At 46.6% G+C, this 20,585-nt stretch overlaps 1 protein-coding gene across 1 annotated transcript; it reads left to right on the top strand.

Annotated features, from left to right (window-relative positions):
- Window positions 1–13,564: 13,564 nt before the first annotated feature.
- On the top strand, window positions 13,565–16,754 carry LOC123129481 (uncharacterized). The gene is made up of 3 exons (XM_044549628.1): window positions 13,565–13,690; window positions 15,172–15,298; window positions 15,834–16,754. The coding sequence occupies exons 1-3, from the start codon at window positions 13,565–13,567 to the stop codon at window positions 16,568–16,570; spliced, it is 990 nt and encodes a 329-aa protein (XP_044405563.1). The 3' UTR covers window positions 16,571–16,754.
- The last annotated feature ends 3,831 nt before the right edge of the window (window positions 16,755–20,585 follow it).

Raw genomic sequence — 20,585 nt, 5'->3', positions numbered from 1 at the left:
TTACATGGCGTTTTCATTGACACGCGGGTCATGCTAGAAATTAAGACAACTCCTATGGCTCCTGCCGGTTGTCATACTCATCGAAATGCAAGTCGTGATTCCTATTACGAGAACATGATCAATCTCATACATCACATATATCATTCATCACATCCTTTTGGCCATATCACATCACATAACATACCCTGCAAAAACAAGTTAGACGTCCTCTAATTGTTGTTGCATGTTTTACGTGGCTGCTATGGGTTTCTAGCAAGAACGTTTCTTACCTACGCAAAAGCCATAACGGTGATATGCCAATTGCTATTTACCCTTCATAAGGACCCTCTTCATCGAATCCAATCCGACTAAAGTGGGAGAGACAGACACCCGCTAGCCACCTTATGCATCAAGTGCATGTCAGTCGGTGGAACCTGTCTCATGTAAGCATACGTGTAAGGTCAGTCCGGGCCGCTTCATCCCACAATGTCGTGGAATTAAGATAAGACTAGTAACGGTAAGAAAATTGAACAAATCATCGCCCACAACTACTTGTGTTCTACTCATGCATAGAATCTACACATAGACCTAGCTCATGATGCCACTGTTGGGTAACGTAGTAATAATTCAAAAATTTCCTACGTGTCACCAAGATCAATCTAGGAGATGCTAGCAATGAGAGAGAGGGAGTGCATCTTCATACCCTTGAAGATCGCTAAGCGGAAGCATTACAAGAACGCGGTAGATGGAGTCGTACTCGCGGCGATTCAAATCGTGGAAGATCCAATCCAAGCGTCGAACGGACGACGCGTCCGCATTGAACACACGTACAGCCCGGGGATGTCTCCTCCTTCTTGATCCATCAAGGGGAGAGGATAAGGTGAGGGAGAGCTCCGGCAGCATGACGGCGTGGTGGTGGAGCTTGCGGTTCTCCGGCAGGGCTTCGCCAAGCACTACGGAGGAGGAGGAGGAGGGAGGGGCTGCGCCAGGGGAAGGGGTGCGGCTGCCCTCCCCCCCCCCACTATTTATAGGGGGGGAAGAGGGGACCGGCCCCCCTAGATGCATCTAGAGGGGGCGGCGGCCAGGAGGGGAAGACTTGTCCCCCAAGCAAGGTGGGAGGCGCCCCCTCCCCTAGGGTTTCCATCCCTAGGCTCCTTAGGCCCTTGGGGGCGCACCAGCCCACTAGTAGAGGGATGGTTCCCTCCCACATTCAGCCCATTAAGTCCTCTGGGGCAGGTGGCCCCACCCGGTGGATCCCCGGACACCTTTCAGTGGTGCTGGTACAATACCGATAACCCCCGAAACCATTCCGACGACTGAAACTGGACTTCCCATATATAAATATTCACCTCCGGACCATTCCAGAACTCCTCGCGACGTCCGGGATCTCATCCGGGACTCCGAACAACCTTCGATAACCACATACAATATCCCATAACAACTCTAGCGTCACCGAACCTTAAGTGTGTAGACCCTACGGGTTCGGGAACCATGCAGACATGACCGAGACATCTCTTCGACCAATAACCAACAGCGGGATCTGGATACCCATGTTGGCTCCCACATGTTCCACGATGATCTCATCATATGAACCACGATGTCGGGGATTCAATCAATCCCGTATACAATTCCCTTTGTCCATCGGTATGTTACTTGCCCGAGATTCGATCGTCGGTCTCCCCATACCTCATTCAATCTCGTTAACGGCAAGTCTTTTTACTCATTCTGTAACGCATGATCACGTGGCTAACTCCTTAGTCACATTGAGCTCGTTATGATGATGCATTACCGAGTGGGACAGAGATACCTCTCCGTCATACGGAGTGACAAATCCCAGTCTCGATTCGTGCCAACCCAACAGATACTTTTGGAGATACTTGTAGTGCACCTTTATAGTCACCCAGTTACGTTGTGACGTTTGATACACCCAAAGCACTCATACGGTATCCGGGAGTTGCTTAATCTCATGGTCTAAGGAAATGATATTTGACATTATAAAAGCTCTAGCAAACGAACTACACGATCTTATGCTATGCTTAGGATTGGGTCTTGTCCATCACATCATTCTCCTAACTAGATCAATGATGGCGCACGTTGCTGCGCCCATCCATTTATTCAATAGAATAATAGGGATTTTTCATGTATACGTAATTGCATGAAGTATCTGAGTTAAGAAATTAGGTAAAGAAACAAAATTAACTTTTTAGATAAACAAAGCAAAGCAGCCATATTTATTCTTCATCGGATAATATCATGAAACATAAATCTGTGGTTGTAAGATCATCAAATTCACATGTTTCCATGCTCATCCATGATGTGAAAACAATGATATTTGAGAAAATCTGTAGGGTACAAGTATTTGAGAAAAATTGGAGAGTATAGTGTGCAAACAGGGTCTATAGATACATATATAAACTGAAAACAGAATTATGATAGAAGCAAATTTGTTGAACGTTGTTCTACGTGGCCGTTCGACAGGCGTGTATATTCAGGTGCAGACACTATCGTCTTCCATCTAGTGACGATCAAGCTCACTTGATCATACTAAACGAACCCCAAATGAACCGTATACAATTTGGAGGGTACAAGTATTTGAGAAAATTTTGATAGTAGAGTGTGCAAACTGGTCCATCATATATAAACTCAGAGCATGCAACTGGTAATGACATGAAGCAACAAAAAAATGATGTACACCAAGGCAACTACTTTGCTCATTTTTCTTCAAAGAGCATAGCATAACTAAGAAATTAAAGCATAAATAGGCCATGAGGCACCCTAGGTGCAGAGCGACATTACCAAGCAAGACAGCTGGGAATCCAAATGGTTTAGTGCCTCTAATGGCATCAACTATCATCCTATACAACACAACTAAGTTGTTAGTATAATATTGAAGGCAAACATAATGGAAGTACAATTATATCTCGATCGAGCAAGGTTGAAAATCACCTATGTCAAGAAAAAATGCCGATGAGTAGACCCGTCTCACATGCAACGTGGCCCACTGATGAGTGATGTCGATGACAACCCAAATATAAGCCTCTTAGCAACAAACATCATTATTCAAATTATCAAAATGCTATACATGCCATTGAAATTCGAAGTTATATGGTAATATGATGAAACAAGATGGCCAGATGTAGCTTCTCCTGAATTATCTATAATTCTTAAAGTAGTCTACATGTCTAATCCAAATATGAATCATGACTTTTTAAATTGCAGAAACTCCTAGAGATGTGTCATCGGTTCATCCCCCCGATAGGTGCAGGCTTAAGTCCTATTTGCATGTCGTATTCAATGTCAATGAAGAGCAAACTAATGGAGTACAATTCTACATTTCTACACGCAAAGTAGGCTCGCATAGTAAGTAACCTGCAATCTGAATAAGAATTTCTACTACATAGCTCATAGCAGTAGCTTCTTTCAATTAGAGGATCTATAGAAACACTGAGCAAGTTACATGCGATTTACCAGAAAACGATAATTTTGATAAGAGTCTCTCCTGTTCTCCATATCATGCCAGATCGAGGTTGACGCTAGTTATTGAATTAAGCCACTTAACTGATTTCTGGACCTTCTTGTACAGTAGTGTTTAAGCTGATTTAATTCCTTTTAATTTGTTTTTGGTTTTCGGTCATGGTACCTCTGAACCCTTGTATTCTGCTCTTTCTTCTTCTATTAATGATCTCTCCTAAATGGTTGATGAAAAGATAGTGGGGGACTTTGGACTCTAGCAATGAACTGGATCATCATGAGCCATGTTCGATCTCTTCTCCTTTGGACCTTCCTAGCGATCCCTGCTAAAAAAAATAAGAGGTGAAGACATGGAGTTAAGTTGTACTTCTGTATCCCTCAAGGTTCCTCAGTAGAAACATAAGAATGAAGTAGTAGCAGGCATGATACATAGGCTAAACAACATGACAATTGACAAAAGAAACCTGGAAAACAAGCACTTCGACTTAAATTTGCTTTTCTTGAATGCACATATATAAGATCATTTTTGGAAGAAATCCTTCAGCGCAAGAGATTGTCAACATAATTACATAATAGCAATAGTAGTTATTGTAACCAATTATGTATGCTAGTAAGGTGGACTACTAGTGGAATACTGAATCGGTGAACAAAAAATTCTGGAAGTTATCAAGGACGTATTGTCTTGAGTAATACATAGGTGAACTGTTCGTGAGATGAAAATGTGGAAACTATCAACTGATTTTTTCCCTCGTCAAATCTAGATTCTTACACTTCACTTGCTTTCTGATTTTAGATCTAAAAATAACACAACTCAGCGGATTATTTAAAGAAATGCCATGGACAATCAGAGAAAGGCCTCCTACTATATGGTTGATACTCTCTAAGCGTCTGGCAACAACTGCTGCCCCTCAAGGTCGCTTGGCTGGTGCTACTTCTTCTCATTGCATCTTACGGTCTTGTACCCACCTCAATGGACAACACCGAGGCATCAATTGAATCAACTCTAGCACAAAAATGAAAGTAGCCAATTCCAACATGAATGAGGTGCGAGATCTGCCAATCGTCCCTACCACTTCCATTATTTTAGGTCATAAACAATAATGAGAACATGTTGCAGAAGAAATATTTCACATCCAACAAGGAGTCTCACCCGTCACGCAGCAACCCAAAAGTCAGTTCAGCACGCCGGCAAGGAAGAGGAGGTCCGATGGGCAGCCACCATGGATGGGAGAGCCCGTGGCTGCCGTAGTGCCGTGCAGGGCGGGGCTAGAGCAAGGGATGGTAGCAGTTATCTCCATTTGCACAGTAGCTTGTCCCAAAATGGGAGAGCCCCTCTCCCCATCTTCTCTTCTTCCTCAACCTTCGACGCTTGCTCACGAGTTGGGCTTCACAGTGGCAATGGATCTGGTAGAAGCGTGCATGGTAAAGGAGATTAGCAAGCACAGAAAGAATGAGTAGGGCTCACGGAAAAAAGCAGAAGGAGGTGAGCCAGCACTCGGCAGTAATGGACCTCCACCATGATCGATAGGAAAGAAGAACGTCGGGCGGCAGCGTCACATCGTCGCTGCCTCTTCGGATCACCCGAGTACTGGGGGCGAGCATTAGATGGGCTAACCCATGCAGAGGGGCAGTAACAGGCTCCTTGCAACAGGCCCACTCAACGAGGTGCCTGCGTTTTTGCTACGGGAGTAGCAACCCAGCCGAGTGTGTGGGGTTGTGCGGGATTAGAAACCTGCATCTGACGGCCAGCAGAGTCCATAGGCAAGATCGAACGGCCAGAAATCATGAATGCGTGAGAGGCTTCCTAGAGTGCACAGTTATAATGTATTTAAATGATGTGATCCCATTATCAGCGACATCCAATGTCCATGGTCAGGAAACCACAACCATCTATTGGTCAACGAGCTACTCAACTAGAGGCTCACTAGGGACATGTTGTGGTCTATGTATTCACACATGTATTATGGTTTTCGGTTAATACAATCATAGCATGAACAATAGAAAATTATCATGAACAAGGAAATATAATAATAGCCATTTTATTATTGCCTCTAGGGTATATTTCCAACAGGACGATGGTATTCGGACACCGGAAGTGTTCCGGAGGGTACCAGGTACATATCGGTCACCGGAAGGGGTTCCGGGCACCCCCGGCAAAAGATATGGGCCTTATGGGCCAAGAGGGGAAACACACCAGCCACAAGGGGCTGGTGCGCCCCCCATATGGGCCGGCCTAAGTGGAGAAGGAAAAGGGGAGGAGGAAAGGAAAGAGAGGGAATATGATTCCCCCTTCCTTCCCCCTCTCCCTTCTTTCCTTCCTCCTTCCGTATACAAGGAAAGGGGGCACAGGGCAAGGCAGAGCCCCTAGGGGACGGCGGCCAAGCCCTATGGCGCCCTGGCTGCCTTCCCTCCCCTCCCACCTGTTGGGGAACGTAGTAATTTCAAAAAAATTCCTACGCACACACAAGATCATGGTGATGCATAGCAACGAGAGGGGAGAGTGTTGTCTACGTACCCTCGTAGACCGAAGCGCAAGCGTTGACGCAACATAGAGGAAGTAGTCATACATCTTCCCGGTCCAACCGATCCAAGCACCGTTACTCCGGCACCTCCGAGTTCTTGGCACACGTTCAGCTCGATGACGCTCCCCGGGCTCCGATCCAGCAAAGCTTCGGGGAGGAGTTCCGTCAGCACGACGGCGTGGTGACGATCTTGATGTTCAACCGTTGCAGGGCTTCGCCTAAGCACCGCTACAATATGACTGAGGTGGAATATGGTGGAGGGGGGCACCGCACACGGCTAAGGAACGATCACGAAGATCAACTTGTGTGTTCTAGGGTGCCCCCTGCCCTCTTGATGTGCTTGGTTCTCTTGTGAAATCTGGATTCCTTTGCCAAGGCAATTGCACCAGTATTGTCACAAAAGATTTTCATTGGACCCAATGCACTAGGTATGACACCTAGATCGGATATGAACTCCTTCATCCAGACTCCTTCATTTGCTGCTTCCGAAGCAGCTATGTATTCCGCTTCACATGTAGATCCCGCCACGACGCTTTGTTTAGAACTGCACCAACTGACAGCTCCACCGTTTAATGTAAACACGTATCCGGTTTGCGATTTAGAATCATTCGGATCAGTGTCAAAGCTTGCATCAACGTAACCATTTATGATGAGCTCTTTGTTACCTCCATAAACGAGAAACATATCCTTAGTCCTTTTCAGGTATTTCAGGATGTTCTTGACCGCTGTCCAGTGATCCACTCCTGGATTACTTTGGTACCTCCCTGCTAGACTTATAGCAAGGCACACATCAGGTCTGGTACACAGCATTGCATACATGATAGAGCCTATGGCTGAAGCATAGGGAACATCTTTCATTTTCTCTCTATCTTCTGCAGTGGTCGGGCATTGAGTCTTACTCAACTTCACACCTTGTAACACAGGCAAGAACCCTTTCTTTGCTTGATCCATTTTGAACTTCTTTAAAATTTTGTCAAGGTATGTGCTTTGTGAAAGTCCAATTAAGCGTCTTGATCTATCTCTATAGATCTTAATGCCTAATATGTAAGCAGCTTCACCGAGGTCTTTCATTGAAAAATTCTTATTCAAGTATCCCTTTATGCTATCCAGAAATTCTATATCATTTCCAATTAGTAATATGTCATCCACATATAATATCAGAAATGCTATAGAGCTCCCACTCACTTTCTTGTAAATACAGGCTTCTCCAAAAGTCTGTATAAAACCAATTGCTTTGATCACACTATCAAAGCGTTTATTCCAACTCCGAGAGGCTTGCACCAGTCCATAAATGGATCGCTGGAGCTTGCACACTTTGTTAGATCCCTTTGGATCGACAAAACCTTCTGGTTTCATCATATACAACTCTTCTTCCAGAAATCCATTCAGGAATGCAGTTTGGACATCCATTTACCAAATTTAATAATCATAAAATGCGGCAATTGCTAACATGATTCGGACAGACTTAAGCATCGCTACGGGTGAGAAGGTCTCATCGTAGTCAATCCCTTGAACTTGTTGAAAACCTTTTGCAACAATTCAAGCTTTGTAGACAGTAACATTACCGTCAGTGTCAGTCTTCTTCTTGAAGATCCATTTATTCTCAATTGCTTGCCGATCATCGGGCAAGTCAACCAAAGTCCACACTTTGTTCTCATACATGGATCCCATCTCAGATTTCATGGCTTCAAGCCATTTCGTGGAATCTGGGCTCACCATCGCTTCTTCATAGTTCGTAGGTTCATCATGATCTAGTAGCATGACTTCCAGAACAGGATTACCGTACCACTCTGGTGCGGATCTTACTCTGTTTGATCTACGAGGTTTAGTAGCAACTTGTTCTGAAGTTCTATGATCATCATCATTAACTTCCTCACTAATTGGTTTAGGTGTCACAGAAACCGGTTTCTGTGATGTACTACTTTCCAATAAGGGAGCAGGTACAGTTACCTCATCAAGTTCTACTTTCCTCCCACTCACTTCTTTCGAGAGAAACTCCTTCTCTAGAAAAGATCCATTTTTAGCAACGAATGTCTTGCCTTCGGATATGTGATAGAAGGTGTACCCAATAGTCTCCTTTGGGTATCCTATGAAGACACATTTCTCCGATTTGGGTTCGAGCTTATCAGGTTGAAGCTTTTTCACATAAGCATCACAGCCCCAAACTTTAAGAAACGACAACTTTGGTTTCCTGCCAAACCATAGTTCATAAGGCGTTGTCTCAACAGATTTTGATGGTGCCCTATTTAACGTTAATGCGGCCGTCTCTAAAGCATAACCCCAAAACGATAGCGGTAAATCTGTAAGAGACATCATAGATCGCACCATATCAAGTAAAGTACGATTATGACGTTCGGACACACCATTACGTTGTGGTGTTCCGGGTGGCGTGAGCTGCGAAACTATTCCGCATTGTTTCAAATGTAGACCAAACTCGTAACTCAAATATTCTCCTCCACGATCAGATCGTAGAAACTTTATTTTCTTGTTACGATGATTTTCAACTTCACTCTGAAATTCTTTGAACTTTTCAAATGTTTCAGACTTATGCTTCATTAAGTAGATATACCCATATCCGCTTAAATCATCTGTGAAGGTGAGAAAATAACAATATCCGCCACGAGACTCAACATTCATCGGACCACATACATCTGTATGTATGATTTCCAACAAATCTGTTGCTCTTTCCATAGTACCGGAGAACGGCGTTTTAGTCATCTTGCCCATGAGGCACGGTTCGCAAGTACCAAGTGATTCATAATCAAGTGGTTCCAAAAGTCCATCAGTATGGAGTTTCTTCATGCGCTTTACACCGATATGACCTAAACGGCAGTGCCACAAATAAGTTGCACTATCATTATCAACTCTGCATCTTTTGGCTTCAACATTATGAATATGTGTATCACTACTATCGAGATTCATCAAAAATAGACCACTCTTCAAGGGTGCATGACCATAAACGATATTACTCATATAAATAGAACAATCATTATTCGCTGATTTAAATGAATAACCATCTCACATCAAACAAGATCCAGATATAATGTTCATGCTCAACGCTGGCACCAAATAACAATTATTTAGGTCTAATACTAATCCCGAAGGTAGATGTAGAGGTAGCGTGCCGACCCCGATCACATCGACTTTGGAACCATTTCCCACGCGCATCGTCACCTCATCCTTTGCCAGTGTTCGCTTAATCTGTAGTCCCTGTTTCGAGTTGCAAATATTAGCAACAAAACTAGTATCAAATACCCAGGTGCTACTGCGAGCTCTAGTAAGGTACACATCAATAACATGTATATCACATATACCTTTGTTCACCTTTCCATCCTTCTTATCCACCAAATACTTGGGGCAGTTCCGCTTCCAGTGACCAGTCTGCTTGCAGTAGAAGCACTCAGTTTCAGGCTTAGTTCCAGACTTGGGTTTCTTCTCCTGAGCAGCAACTTGCTTGCTGTTCTTCTTGAAGTTCCTCTTCTTCTTCCCTTTGCCCTTTTTCTTGAAACTAGTGGTCTTGTTGACCATCAACACTTGATGCTCCTTCTTGATTTCTACCTCCGCAGCCTTTAGCATTGCGAAGATCTCGGGAATTGTCTTATCCATCCCTTGCATATTATAGTTCATCACGAAGCTCTTGTAGCTTGGTGGAAGTGATTGGAGAATTCTGTCAATGACGCTATCATCCGGAAGATTAACTCCCAGTTGAATCAAGTGATTACAATACCCAGACATCTTGAGTATATGCTCACTGATAGAACTATTCTCCTCCATCTTGCAGCTATAGAATTTATTGGAGACTTCATATCTCTCAATCCGGGCATTCTTCTGGAATATTAACTTCAACCCCTGGAACATCTCATATGCCCCATGACGTTCAAAACGTCGTTGAAGTCCCGGTTCTAAGCCGTAAAGCATGGCACATTGAACTATCGAGTAGTCATCAGCTTTGCTCTGCCAGACGTTCTTAACATTGTTAGTTGCATCAGCAGCAGGCCTGGCACCCAGTGGTGCTTCCAGGACGTAACTCTTTTGTGCAGCAATGAGGATAATCCTCAAGTTACGGACCCAGTCCGTGTAATTGCTACCATCATATTTCAACTTTGCTTTCTCAAGGAACGCATTAAAATTCAACGGAACAATAGCACGGGCCATCTATCTACAATCAACATAAACAAGCAAGATACTATCAGGGACTAAGTTCATGATAAATTTAAGTTCAATTAATCATATTACTTAAGAACTCCCACTTAGATAGACATCCCTCTAATCATCTAAGTGATCACGTGATCCAAATCAACTAAACCATAACCGATCATCACGTGAAATGGAGTAGTTTTCAATGGTGAACATCGCTATGTTGATCATATTTACTATATGATTCACGCTCGACCTTTCGGTCTCAGTGTTCCGAGGCCATATCTGCATATGCTAGGCTCGTCAAGTTTAACCTGAGTATTCTGTGTGTGCAAAACTAGCTTGCACCCGTTGTAGATGGACGTAGAGCTTATCACACCCGATCATCACGTGGTGTCTGGGCACGACGAACTTTGGCAACGGTGCATACTCAGGGAGAACACTTTTTATCTTGAAATTTAGTGAGAGATCATCTTATAATGCTACCATCAATCAAAGCAAGATAAGATGCATAAAAGATAAACATCACATGCAATCAATATAAGTGATATGATATGGCCATCATCATCTTGTGCTTGTGATCTCCATCTCCGAAGCAGCGTCATGATCACCATCGTCACCGGCGCGACACCTTGATCTCCATCGTAGCATCGTTGTCGTCTCGCCAATCTTATGCTTCTACGACTATCGCTACCGCTTAGTGATAAAGTAAAGCATTACAGGGCGATTGCATTGCATACAATAAAGCGACAACCATATGGCTCCTGCCAGTTGCCCATAACTTGGTTACAAAACATGATCATCTCATACAATAAAATTTAGCATCATGCCTTGACCATATCACATCACAACATGCCCTGCAAAAACAAGTTAGACGTCCTCTACTTTGTTTGTTGCAAGTTTTACGTGGCTACTACGGGCTTAAGCAAGAACCAATCTTACCTACGCATAAAAACCACAATGATAGTTTGTCAAGTTGGTGCTGTTTTAACCTTCGCAAGGACCGGGCGTAGCCACACTCGGTTCAACTAAAGTTGGAGAAACTGACACCCGCCAGCCACCTGTGTGCAAAGCACGGCGGTAGAACCAGTCTCGCGTAAGTGTACGCGTAATGTCGGTCCGGGCCGCTTCATCCAACAATACCGCCGAACCAAAGTATGACATGCTGGTAAGCAGTATGACTTATATCGCCCACAACTCACTTGTGTTCTACTCGTGCATATAACATCAAACATAAAACCTAGGCTCGGATGCCACTGTTGGGGAACGTAGTAATTTCAAAAAAAATTCCTACGCACACACAAGATCATGGTGATGCATAGCAACGAGAGGGGAGAGTGTTGTCTACGTACCCTCGTAGACCGAAGCGGAAGCATTGACGCAACATAGAGGAAGTAGTCGTACGTCTTTGCGGTCCAACCGATCCAAGCACCGTTACTCCGGCACCTCCGAGTTCTTGGCACACGTTCAGCTCGATGACGCTCCCCGGGCTCCGATCCAGCAAAGCTTCGGGGAGGAGTTCCGTCAGCACAACGGCGTGGTGACGATCTTGATGTTCAACCATCGCAGGGCTTCGCCTAAGCACCGCTACAATATGACCGAGGTGGAATATGGTGGAGGGGGGCACCGCACACGGCTAAGGAACGATCACAAAGATCAACTTGTGTGTTCTAGGGTGCCCCCCTGCCCCCGTATATAAAGGAGCCAAGGGGAGGGGGCGGCCGGCCAAGGAGGGCGCGCCAAGGGGGAGTCCAACTCCCGCCAGGAGTAGGACTCCCTTCTTTCCTAGTTGGAGAAGGAGAAGTGGGAAAGAGGTGGAAGAGGGAAAGGAAAGGGGGGGTGCCGCCCCCCCTCTCCTTGTCCTATTCGGACTAGGGAGGGGAGGGGCGCGCAGCCACCTCTTGCCTCCTTTCCTCTTCTCCCTTAGGGCCCATGTAGGCCCAATAACCCCTCGGGGGGGGGGGGGGGTTCCGGTAACCCCCCGGTACTCCGGCAAAATCCCGATTTCACCCGGAACGATTCCGATATTCAAATATAGGCTTCCAATATATCGATCATTATGTCTCGACCATTTCGAGACTCCTCGTCATGTCCATGATCACATCCGGGACTCCGAACAACCTCGGTACATCAAAATACATAAACTCATAATGAAACTGTCATCGTAACGTTAAGCGTGCGGACCCTACGGTTCGAGAACAATGTAGACATGACTGAGACACGTCTCCGGTCAATAACCAATAGCGGAACCTGGATGCTCATATTGGTTCCTACATATTCTACGAAGATCTTTATCGGTCAGACCGCATAACAACATACGTTGTTCCCTTTGTCATCGGTATGTTACTTGCCCGAGATTCGATCGTCGGTATCTCAATACCTAGTTCAATCTCTTTACCGGCAAGTCTCTTTACTTGTTCCGTAATACATCCTCACAACTAACTCATTAGTTGCAATGCTTGCAAGGCTTATGCGATGTGCATTACCGAGAGGGCCCAGAGATACCTCTCCAACAATCGGAGTGACAAATCCTAATCTCGAAATACGCCAACCCAACATGTACCTTTGGAGACACCTGTAGAGCACCTTTATAATCACCCAGTCACGTTGTGACGTTTGGTAGCACACAAAGTGTTCCTCCGGCAAACGGGAGTTGCATAATCTCATAGTCATAGAAACATGTATAAGTCATGAAGAAAGCAATAGCAATATACTAAACGATCGGGTGCTAAGCTAATGGAATGGGTCATGTCAATCAGATCATTCACCTAATGATGTGATCCCGTTAATCAAATAACAACTCTTTGTCCATGGTTAGGAAACATAACCATCTTTGATTAACGAGCTAGTCAAGTAGAGGCATACTAGTGACACTCTGTTTGTCTATGTATTCACACATGTATTATGTTTCCGGTTAATACAATTCTAGCATGAATAATAAACATTTATCATGATATAAGGAAATAAATAATAACTTTATTATTGCCTCTAGGGCATATTTCCTTCACCACCTATATATATGTGGGGAGGGGGCGCCTCACAAGCACACAACATCAATTGTTAGCCGTGTGCGGCGCCCCCTCCACAGTTTACACCCCCGGTCATATTCTCGCGGTGCTTAGGAGAAACCCTGCGCAGATCACGTCACCATCACCGTCACCACACCGTCGTGCTGACGGAACTCATCTACTACCTCGCCCCCTTGTTGGATCAAGAAGGCGAGGGACGTCACCGAGCTGAACGTGTGCAGAACTCGGAGGTGTCATAGGTTCGGTGCTTGATCGGTCGGAGTAAGAAGAAGTTCGACTCCATCAATCGCGTTGTCAAATGCTTCCGCTTTCGGTCTACGAGGGTACATGGACACACTCTCCCCCTCTCGTTCTACGCATCTCCTAGATAGATCTTGCATGAGCTTAGGAACTTTTTTGAATTGCATGCTATGTTTCCCAACAACCATGACCATCGGCAAGGCCTGTGCCCATTATATGGACATGGTGCGGGTGGAGAAGTTCCGGGAGGCTTTGGACGATGCCAAATACAACCACAACCTCCTCCAGGAGCATCTGCGGGCGGATGAGCAGGTGATGTCTACTACACAACTTTATTCTTGTAGACTCGGTTAGGCCTCCAAGCGCAGAGTTTTGTAGCATAAGAACAAATTTCCCTCAAGTGGATGACCTAAGTTTTATCAATCCGTAGAGCATAGAATGAAGATGGTCTCTCTCAAACAACCTACAATCAAATACAATAAATCTCTTGTAGCCCCAACACACCCAATACAATGGTAAATTATATAGGTGCACTAGTTCGATGAAGAGATGGTGATACAAGTGTAGTATGGATAGTATTATGAAATATTAAAAATAGCAAGGTAGCGAGTGATAAAAGTGGGCACAAACGGTATTGCAATGCTTGAAAACAATACCTAGGGTTCATACTTTCACTAATGCAATCTCTCAACAGTGCTAGCATAATTGAATCATATAACAATCCCTAACATGCGACAAAGAATCACAACAAAGTTTCTATCGGAGAACGTAGGACGGAAACGTGTGTCAACCCCTATGCCTAGATTACCCTAATGTCACCACAGGAATCCGTAAGTTGAATACCAAAACATGTATCAAGTGACTTAATAGAATACCCCATTATCACCACGGGTATCCACATACGAGACAAACATCAAGTGATCTCAAATCCAATATTCAATCCAACATAACGAAACCTCAAAGAGCAAGACTCAATTCATCACAACAAGATAGAGTGGGGAAAACATAATATGACCCGACTATATTAACAAAGCTCATGGTACATCAAGATCGTGCCAAATCAAGATAATGAGAGAAGAGAGAGAGAGAGATCAAACACATAGCTATTGGTACATACCCTCAACCCCGAGGGTGAACTACTCCCTCCTCGTCATGGCGACCTCCGAGGTGATGAAGATGGCCTCTGGTGATGATTTCCCCCTCCAGCAGGGTGCCGGAAAAGGGTTCTAGATGGGATCTCTTTGGAACAAAGGCTTGTGGCGGCGGAGCAGAAGTTCTAGGCTTCTTTCTGGGGTTTCTGTATTTATAGGATTTTTTTACGTCGGTTTCACATCAAGGGGACCAGAAGGGACCGAGAAGCTCGGACGGTGTGGCGTACCCCCGAGGGCGCGCCCCCTGAGCTTGTCACTCCCCTGGACTTTGTCTAGTCCAGCTCTCAGGCTTTAGGGTTCTCTTTTGGTCCATAAAAAATCACAGTAAATTTTCAACCCAATCTGAGAACTTTTATTTCTGCACAAAAATAACACCATGGTAATTCTGCTGAAAACAACGTCAGCCCGGGTTAGTTTCATTCAAATCATATAAAAATGCACCAAAACCATATAAAATTGTTGTAAACATAGTATGGATACTTCATAAACTATAGATAGTTGGAGACGTATCAGCAGGTCACCGCCGGCAGGGCGGTCACGCCGAACGCGGACCTCACGGAGCAGGTGGCGCTGCTCGAGTCCTACCGCTCCGCTTGCGAGATCCGCCTCGCCAGCTGGCGGTACTGGTAGCGGGTGGCATAGGTGGCGGCCGCCGGCAAGGAGTGCGACGACGAGGCGGGGGAGGCATTGTTCGGCGAGATCAACGAGGAGGACATCGCCGAGGCCGTGCCCCGGCGCCACGACCATGAAGAAGTCGGCATGTCCGCGGGTGCTGCCGGCAACGAGGAACAGTAGTGCACGGTAGGTCGCCGTCGCTCGTGTCCCAAGAAGGCCACCATTCTCCCGTCGATGCCAAGCATGGTGGGCTGAGCATCTTGCTTGGCGGCGATGTGCAGGCGGACAGCTTCACTTCCCGGGCCTCCGAAGGCGGATGTTATGGAGGCAGAGCTGGAAAGGCAAAGTTTCAGTTCTCTTGGTTCACGGCCGGACATGGGGATCAGGCGCCGACGACCATTAAGACCTAGCTGGACGAGCTCCGCTTAGTTGATGTAAATGTAATGAAATCCATTAATTTTAAATGAAATCCATTATGTTTATATGAAATCCGGTCATGCTTAATCGAATTTCGTCCGATTAGTGTGAGTTGTCAAAATGTACGCGGGCGTCGATTGTCATCTTCTCGCATCCGTGTCCGTGCATTCATCTCCTCTCCACAGACGGATGCAGGTGAAAATTTACGGGGTGCCATGCCCTAAGAACAAAGACTACAACTCGGTGTACTTTAGTTCCTCCGAGTCCATAAGTACCCCACTCAGACTCACAGTTCAAATTACATAGTCAATGCCAGCAAGCTCCAACACCCTCCGCCCTCCAGCACTCTCTCGGCCCTCCAACTCCAAGATCTGAATCAAGAAAACCGCCGGCGATGGGCTGCTTGGGCCGGTGCTGGGACAAATGCAAGTGGCCACTAGCGTGCTTCACCGCCCTCGCCGCCGTCATCATCATCGTCGTCATGGTCGCCGCCTACAGCTTCGCCATCCAGCCATCCATCACCGTCGAGGACGCCTCGCTGGCCAGGTTCGCGCTGGCGACCACCCCGACGACGTCGCTCGGGTACAACCTCTCGCTGCGGCTCGTCGTCCGCAACCGCAACTGGGCGACGACCATGAAGAACACGGAGCCGCTTGAGGCGGCGTACAAGTTCGACGGCCAGCAGTTCGACCGCGTGCAGGTCGCCGACAAGGGCGACAAGCACGGCCCCAGGAAGACCCGGGTGTACCGCCTCGTCACGGGCCAAGAGAGCGGCTACGTGGCGCTGGGCAACGCCGGCGTCGCCGCGTACAAGGAGCAGAACAAGACGGGGGAGTTCGAGCTGGAGGTGGCGGTCACCGGCGAGGTGCGGTACACGCTGCAGCTGAAGAAGAACAAGCTGGCGGGGACCTGCAAACTCAAGCTTAAGCTCGACTCGCCGGCGACGGCCTCCGTTGTGTTCGAGAGGGTGAAATGCAAGCTCGAGAAGGAGAAGAAGGACAATGAGTAGTTAATTTGCTAGCTACTACTGTGTACTGTATGGTTTTCATCCAAAGTTCCAAGCAATCTATGGCGGTCGAGTAGTTGTAGTTGTAGTACCTCTCGTTTATTTGATTCCTTCATTATGTAAAAAGATTTTCGTTCGTGAATCTTGGTTTCTAGCATTTGAAATTTGCATGTGCTATGTTTCTCTATATTTTTCCTACAAGATGTGAATAGCTACTACTTCCTCCGTTCCAAAATAGATGACCTAACTTTATACTAACTTTTATTAAAGTTAGTATAAAGTTAGGTCATCTATTTTGGAACGGAGGAAGTAGATGGTAGTCCCTCCGTTTACAAATAGAAGATGTCTTGAATATTTTAATATAAACTAGTACTATATACATGCTGAAATGAGTGAACAAACACACTAAAACATATCTATATACATTCGTCTTAAAATAAGTTACAGTTCATAAATACTATAAAATGTTTTGCACATTTGAATATAAACTATATACTAACTGAAATGAGCGAACAAACACACTAAAACATGTCTATGTCCAAATTTGACAAATACCCCTTGTATTTTAGAGGAGTGAATATAGTATGCACGGTGGACCGTACTATCCCGCGTCGAGTGGGAGAAAGCGTCGTCCCAGCTTGTCAAGACAGCCCTGTCTCCAAAAAAAAAGCAAGAAAAGAAGAGCTAGCACGGGCCACGCACTGTTCGTGTCAGACATGTTACAACGATTTTTTATTGTTTTTTATCTGGAACCGAACGACTTCTTTCTTTATCACCAGCTCTCCCAGGCACACATGGGCGCTCTGGTCAGTCTGGCTCGTACCCAACCATGTGCACATCTTTTCAAAAAAAAAAAGCCCATGTGCACATCAACTTGAATTAAAGGCGCGCAGGTTTCGCCGAAATTACAGGCACAAATTCCTGTATGTCCATATTGGCCCGCGGCCCGCGTCTTCGCCCTCGGTCGTTGTTTTTTTATTTTTCTTCTGGCCAGCCGCAGGGCCCTCTGCAGACGCGCAAATGACCGTTGACCGAGGTCAGTCGCCGGTCGCCCGCGTGCCAGTCAGTCAACGAAGTTATCGCCAGGCCTCGCAACTGAACTCCGTGGGGCCGCTGAGGAGTTAAATGCGCAGGACCATTCGTGTCACGATCAGGAAAAATCCATCACTTTACAAATCGTGTCATTTTATATCACATCAAGAAATTGACAGTGACAAAAATAATGATGATATAGATGCTAAAAGTTTGGATGACATAATCATCCCACACGTCAGGCTGAGTTGGCAGAAAACTAAATTCACGTATGCAAAAAAAGGGTCACGTCTTCTATTTTCTCCTCCTCTTTCTCTAAGGCATTTTATCAACACCTCGTGTGGACATAAGGAAAGCCACGTGAGATGCACCTCACCCTTCGCGCGGCCGCCACCGACCGGCCAACAACTAGATGGCGAGCCGCCGCCGCTTCCCCGGTGCCCTTCCTCTCCTCTCCTGTGCCCAAGGCAAGGTGCCCTTCCTCTCCTCCCTTTTTGCCGCGAGTCACACATCACGACGCAGCTTCTCCCCACCCCGACCAAGACGAGCAAGGGGGTTGCAATGCCCGGCAGTAATGTTGGAAATATGAGCAAGTTACTATGAGATTTAATTCGAATAATTAAAAGATAAAACATAACTACATTAGCAAAGATTAAACTAATCATGCGAACTAGCATAGCAGATGAACAGATCACATCTAGGGCACATACTAGAAACATGAATTCTACCACGATCTCGAATAGGAAGGATAGAATCACATACGGTGCAGCGGGAGCAGCACCGCCGGCGTTAACGTTGTCGTCCATGTCGTCGAGGGCGGGGAAGAAGTCGTCGTTCGCGAAGTCGTCGCTGCCAGCAGTCGCGCGAGTGCGCTCCCCAAAAACCTGATCGCCCCTCTCCCGTACAGGATCACGAGAGGCGGGGTTCCGGAGGCCTGTTGTCCCTTCTCCCGGTGCACGCCGAAAAGAGGGGTGGAGAAGACTTACTTGGCGGCGCAATGATCTGGAACGGTGGTAAGAAACCATACGAAGCGGCGGCGGCTAGGGTAGACGTCCGCCTGACTATATAGTGCGGGTCGGGCAGGTCGTGGGAGAGTCGTCACGATCCAAAAGAATCGGAAACGGTTCAGTAATTAACGCGTCCGTTAATTATTAATTAATGACTCATTAATTTTTTCCGAGCAGCAAAGATATAGACAACGTGCATAGCTCTGTCCTCGGCTCGGCTCAATACCGCAACCCGCGGCGCGTCGTGACAAGGCGTGGCGAAGCGAGCGAGGAGGAGGAAAGCGCGTGTAGGTCTCCTCTTCTCATGCTTATACAAGTGGTAGAAGAGCTCACCTTATAAAGAGGTGCAACTCTCTCTCAACTTCCGGGGTGGGACTAAACTTTAGCCTCACTCACTCCACTCACATGTATGCATGAATGGGCCAAGAGAATTTCCGAATTTTAGTTGGGCTTTGGGCCAAAGGCCTACTAGCAAAATTCCAACAATCCCCCATAAAGTCTCATTGGCACATCTCATCATTTAGTTCCAAAACATTGTTTATATACCAGTGCTTAGTGGAGACTGTGAAGTTGAACTTCCACTTAGAGATTTATGCTACACTAGATCACAACTTGAATAGTGGACTATGCCTTGAACTACAAGTTTTCTGCGAGACTAGTTTCACACAAATTTTTGACCGATATTGGGCTGCCGCAAGGCTTCCCCGCGGGTGAAGCGTATACGTCGTACTCCAGGGCCTTTTCATGAATTTATTAGAGAACACTCAATTCTCACAGACTGCGACGTTAACAGTCAAATTCATATAGGTGTGTTCGGCTGTGCTCTTGCCATTTATACCTAACAAATGATACAAGTTCCCCAGTCGCATTCAATTTTTTTAAGTAAAGATGTCAGAGTTAAGTTATTCACAAGGAATACAAATCTGCATCTCAAACTCAAAGGTGCGGCATACAAGATTTTGTTCACTCACAGTAACACAACTTTTACAGAATTCATACAAACAATTGACCGAATGACACTCTCATTGAACAGGCATAATCAAACATGATCATAAGCACAAAACAAACTCACCTTCATCTATCTCTTTGAACCAGCAAAGACATCTAAGCAGCAGCCACCGCCACTGCCTGCCCCCGTACCACCAGCAACAAAATTAGCCCGCCAAATGAGACACCACAGCTTCAAAATGTTGGGGAAGGATGGTAAACAAGCAGAAACGTTGTGTATCTCTGTAGTTTGCGCACCAGCTGCCTCATGAGACCGTGACACCTCACCCTTTGCTTCCGGTTCCTGCACCACAACATCCGTGTCTGTATCCCTGACCAGCACCTCATCGGCCTTCGTCTCTGGTTGATGCGCGGGATGCACCATGGTTGTGTCCCGGACCACCACCTCCTCGCTCTTCACCTCTGGTTCCGGCACCTCAGGTGCTTCAGACACCACGACATCCTGCACCACGGCGTGCGCTTCTGCTCTCACATCCACCTTACCCTCTTGTTCCAGGTCAACAACTTCAGGCGGTAAAGCATCAACCATGATCTCCTCCCCGGCCTCGCCCGTGTTGCCGTCATCAACGCCTCCTCGATGGTGCGCTCGACCGGCACCTCCGACGTGCCCCCCTTCTTCTCCTCCTCGTCCCAGCATGGAGGCCTGCATCGTCGAAGCTCCAGATCAAGGTTTTGTGGAGGAACGCGTCCCGGCTCCAAGCGGCCGCGAGGGCCTCCAGCGCAGCGTCCAAGCGACCGGCGGCGGCGTGGGATAGGGCCAGCGTCCTGCGGCGGTCGAGGGTCACCAGCCTTACCAGCTCCGGAACCACCTCGTCTGCGTCCCTGGCCTCTGCGCTGACCTCAAGGAGCGGGGCGAGCTCGGGCTCTTCCGGCGATGCAGCGGAGGCCGCCATGTGGGCCTCGACCGCGTAGGTCTTGCCAGCCTCTCCGGTGCACCGGAACGCGGCAAGCACGGGGCTGTAGGACCGAAG

Source organism: Triticum aestivum, chromosome 6A (assembly GCF_018294505.1).
Source record: "Triticum aestivum cultivar Chinese Spring chromosome 6A, IWGSC CS RefSeq v2.1, whole genome shotgun sequence".
NCBI classification, from domain to species: domain Eukaryota; kingdom Viridiplantae; phylum Streptophyta; class Magnoliopsida; order Poales; family Poaceae; genus Triticum; species Triticum aestivum.
The sequence above is the reverse complement of the archived record's forward strand: the minus strand, read 5'-3'. Positions and strand labels throughout refer to the sequence as shown.

Excerpts from the sequence above, each read along its gene's own strand:
- LOC123129481 (XM_044549628.1), top strand. The coding sequence starts at position 13,565 with ATGACCATCGGCAAGGCCTGTGCCCATTATATGGACATGGTGCGGGTG. Across the intron at positions 13,691-15,171 it reads ATCTGCGGGCGGATGAGCAG|GTGGCGGCCGCCGGCAAGGA; the intron begins GTGATGTCTACT and ends CGGGTGGCATAG. Across the intron at positions 15,299-15,833 it reads AGAAGTCGGCATGTCCGCGG|TACCCCACTCAGACTCACAG; the intron begins GTGCTGCCGGCA and ends CGAGTCCATAAG.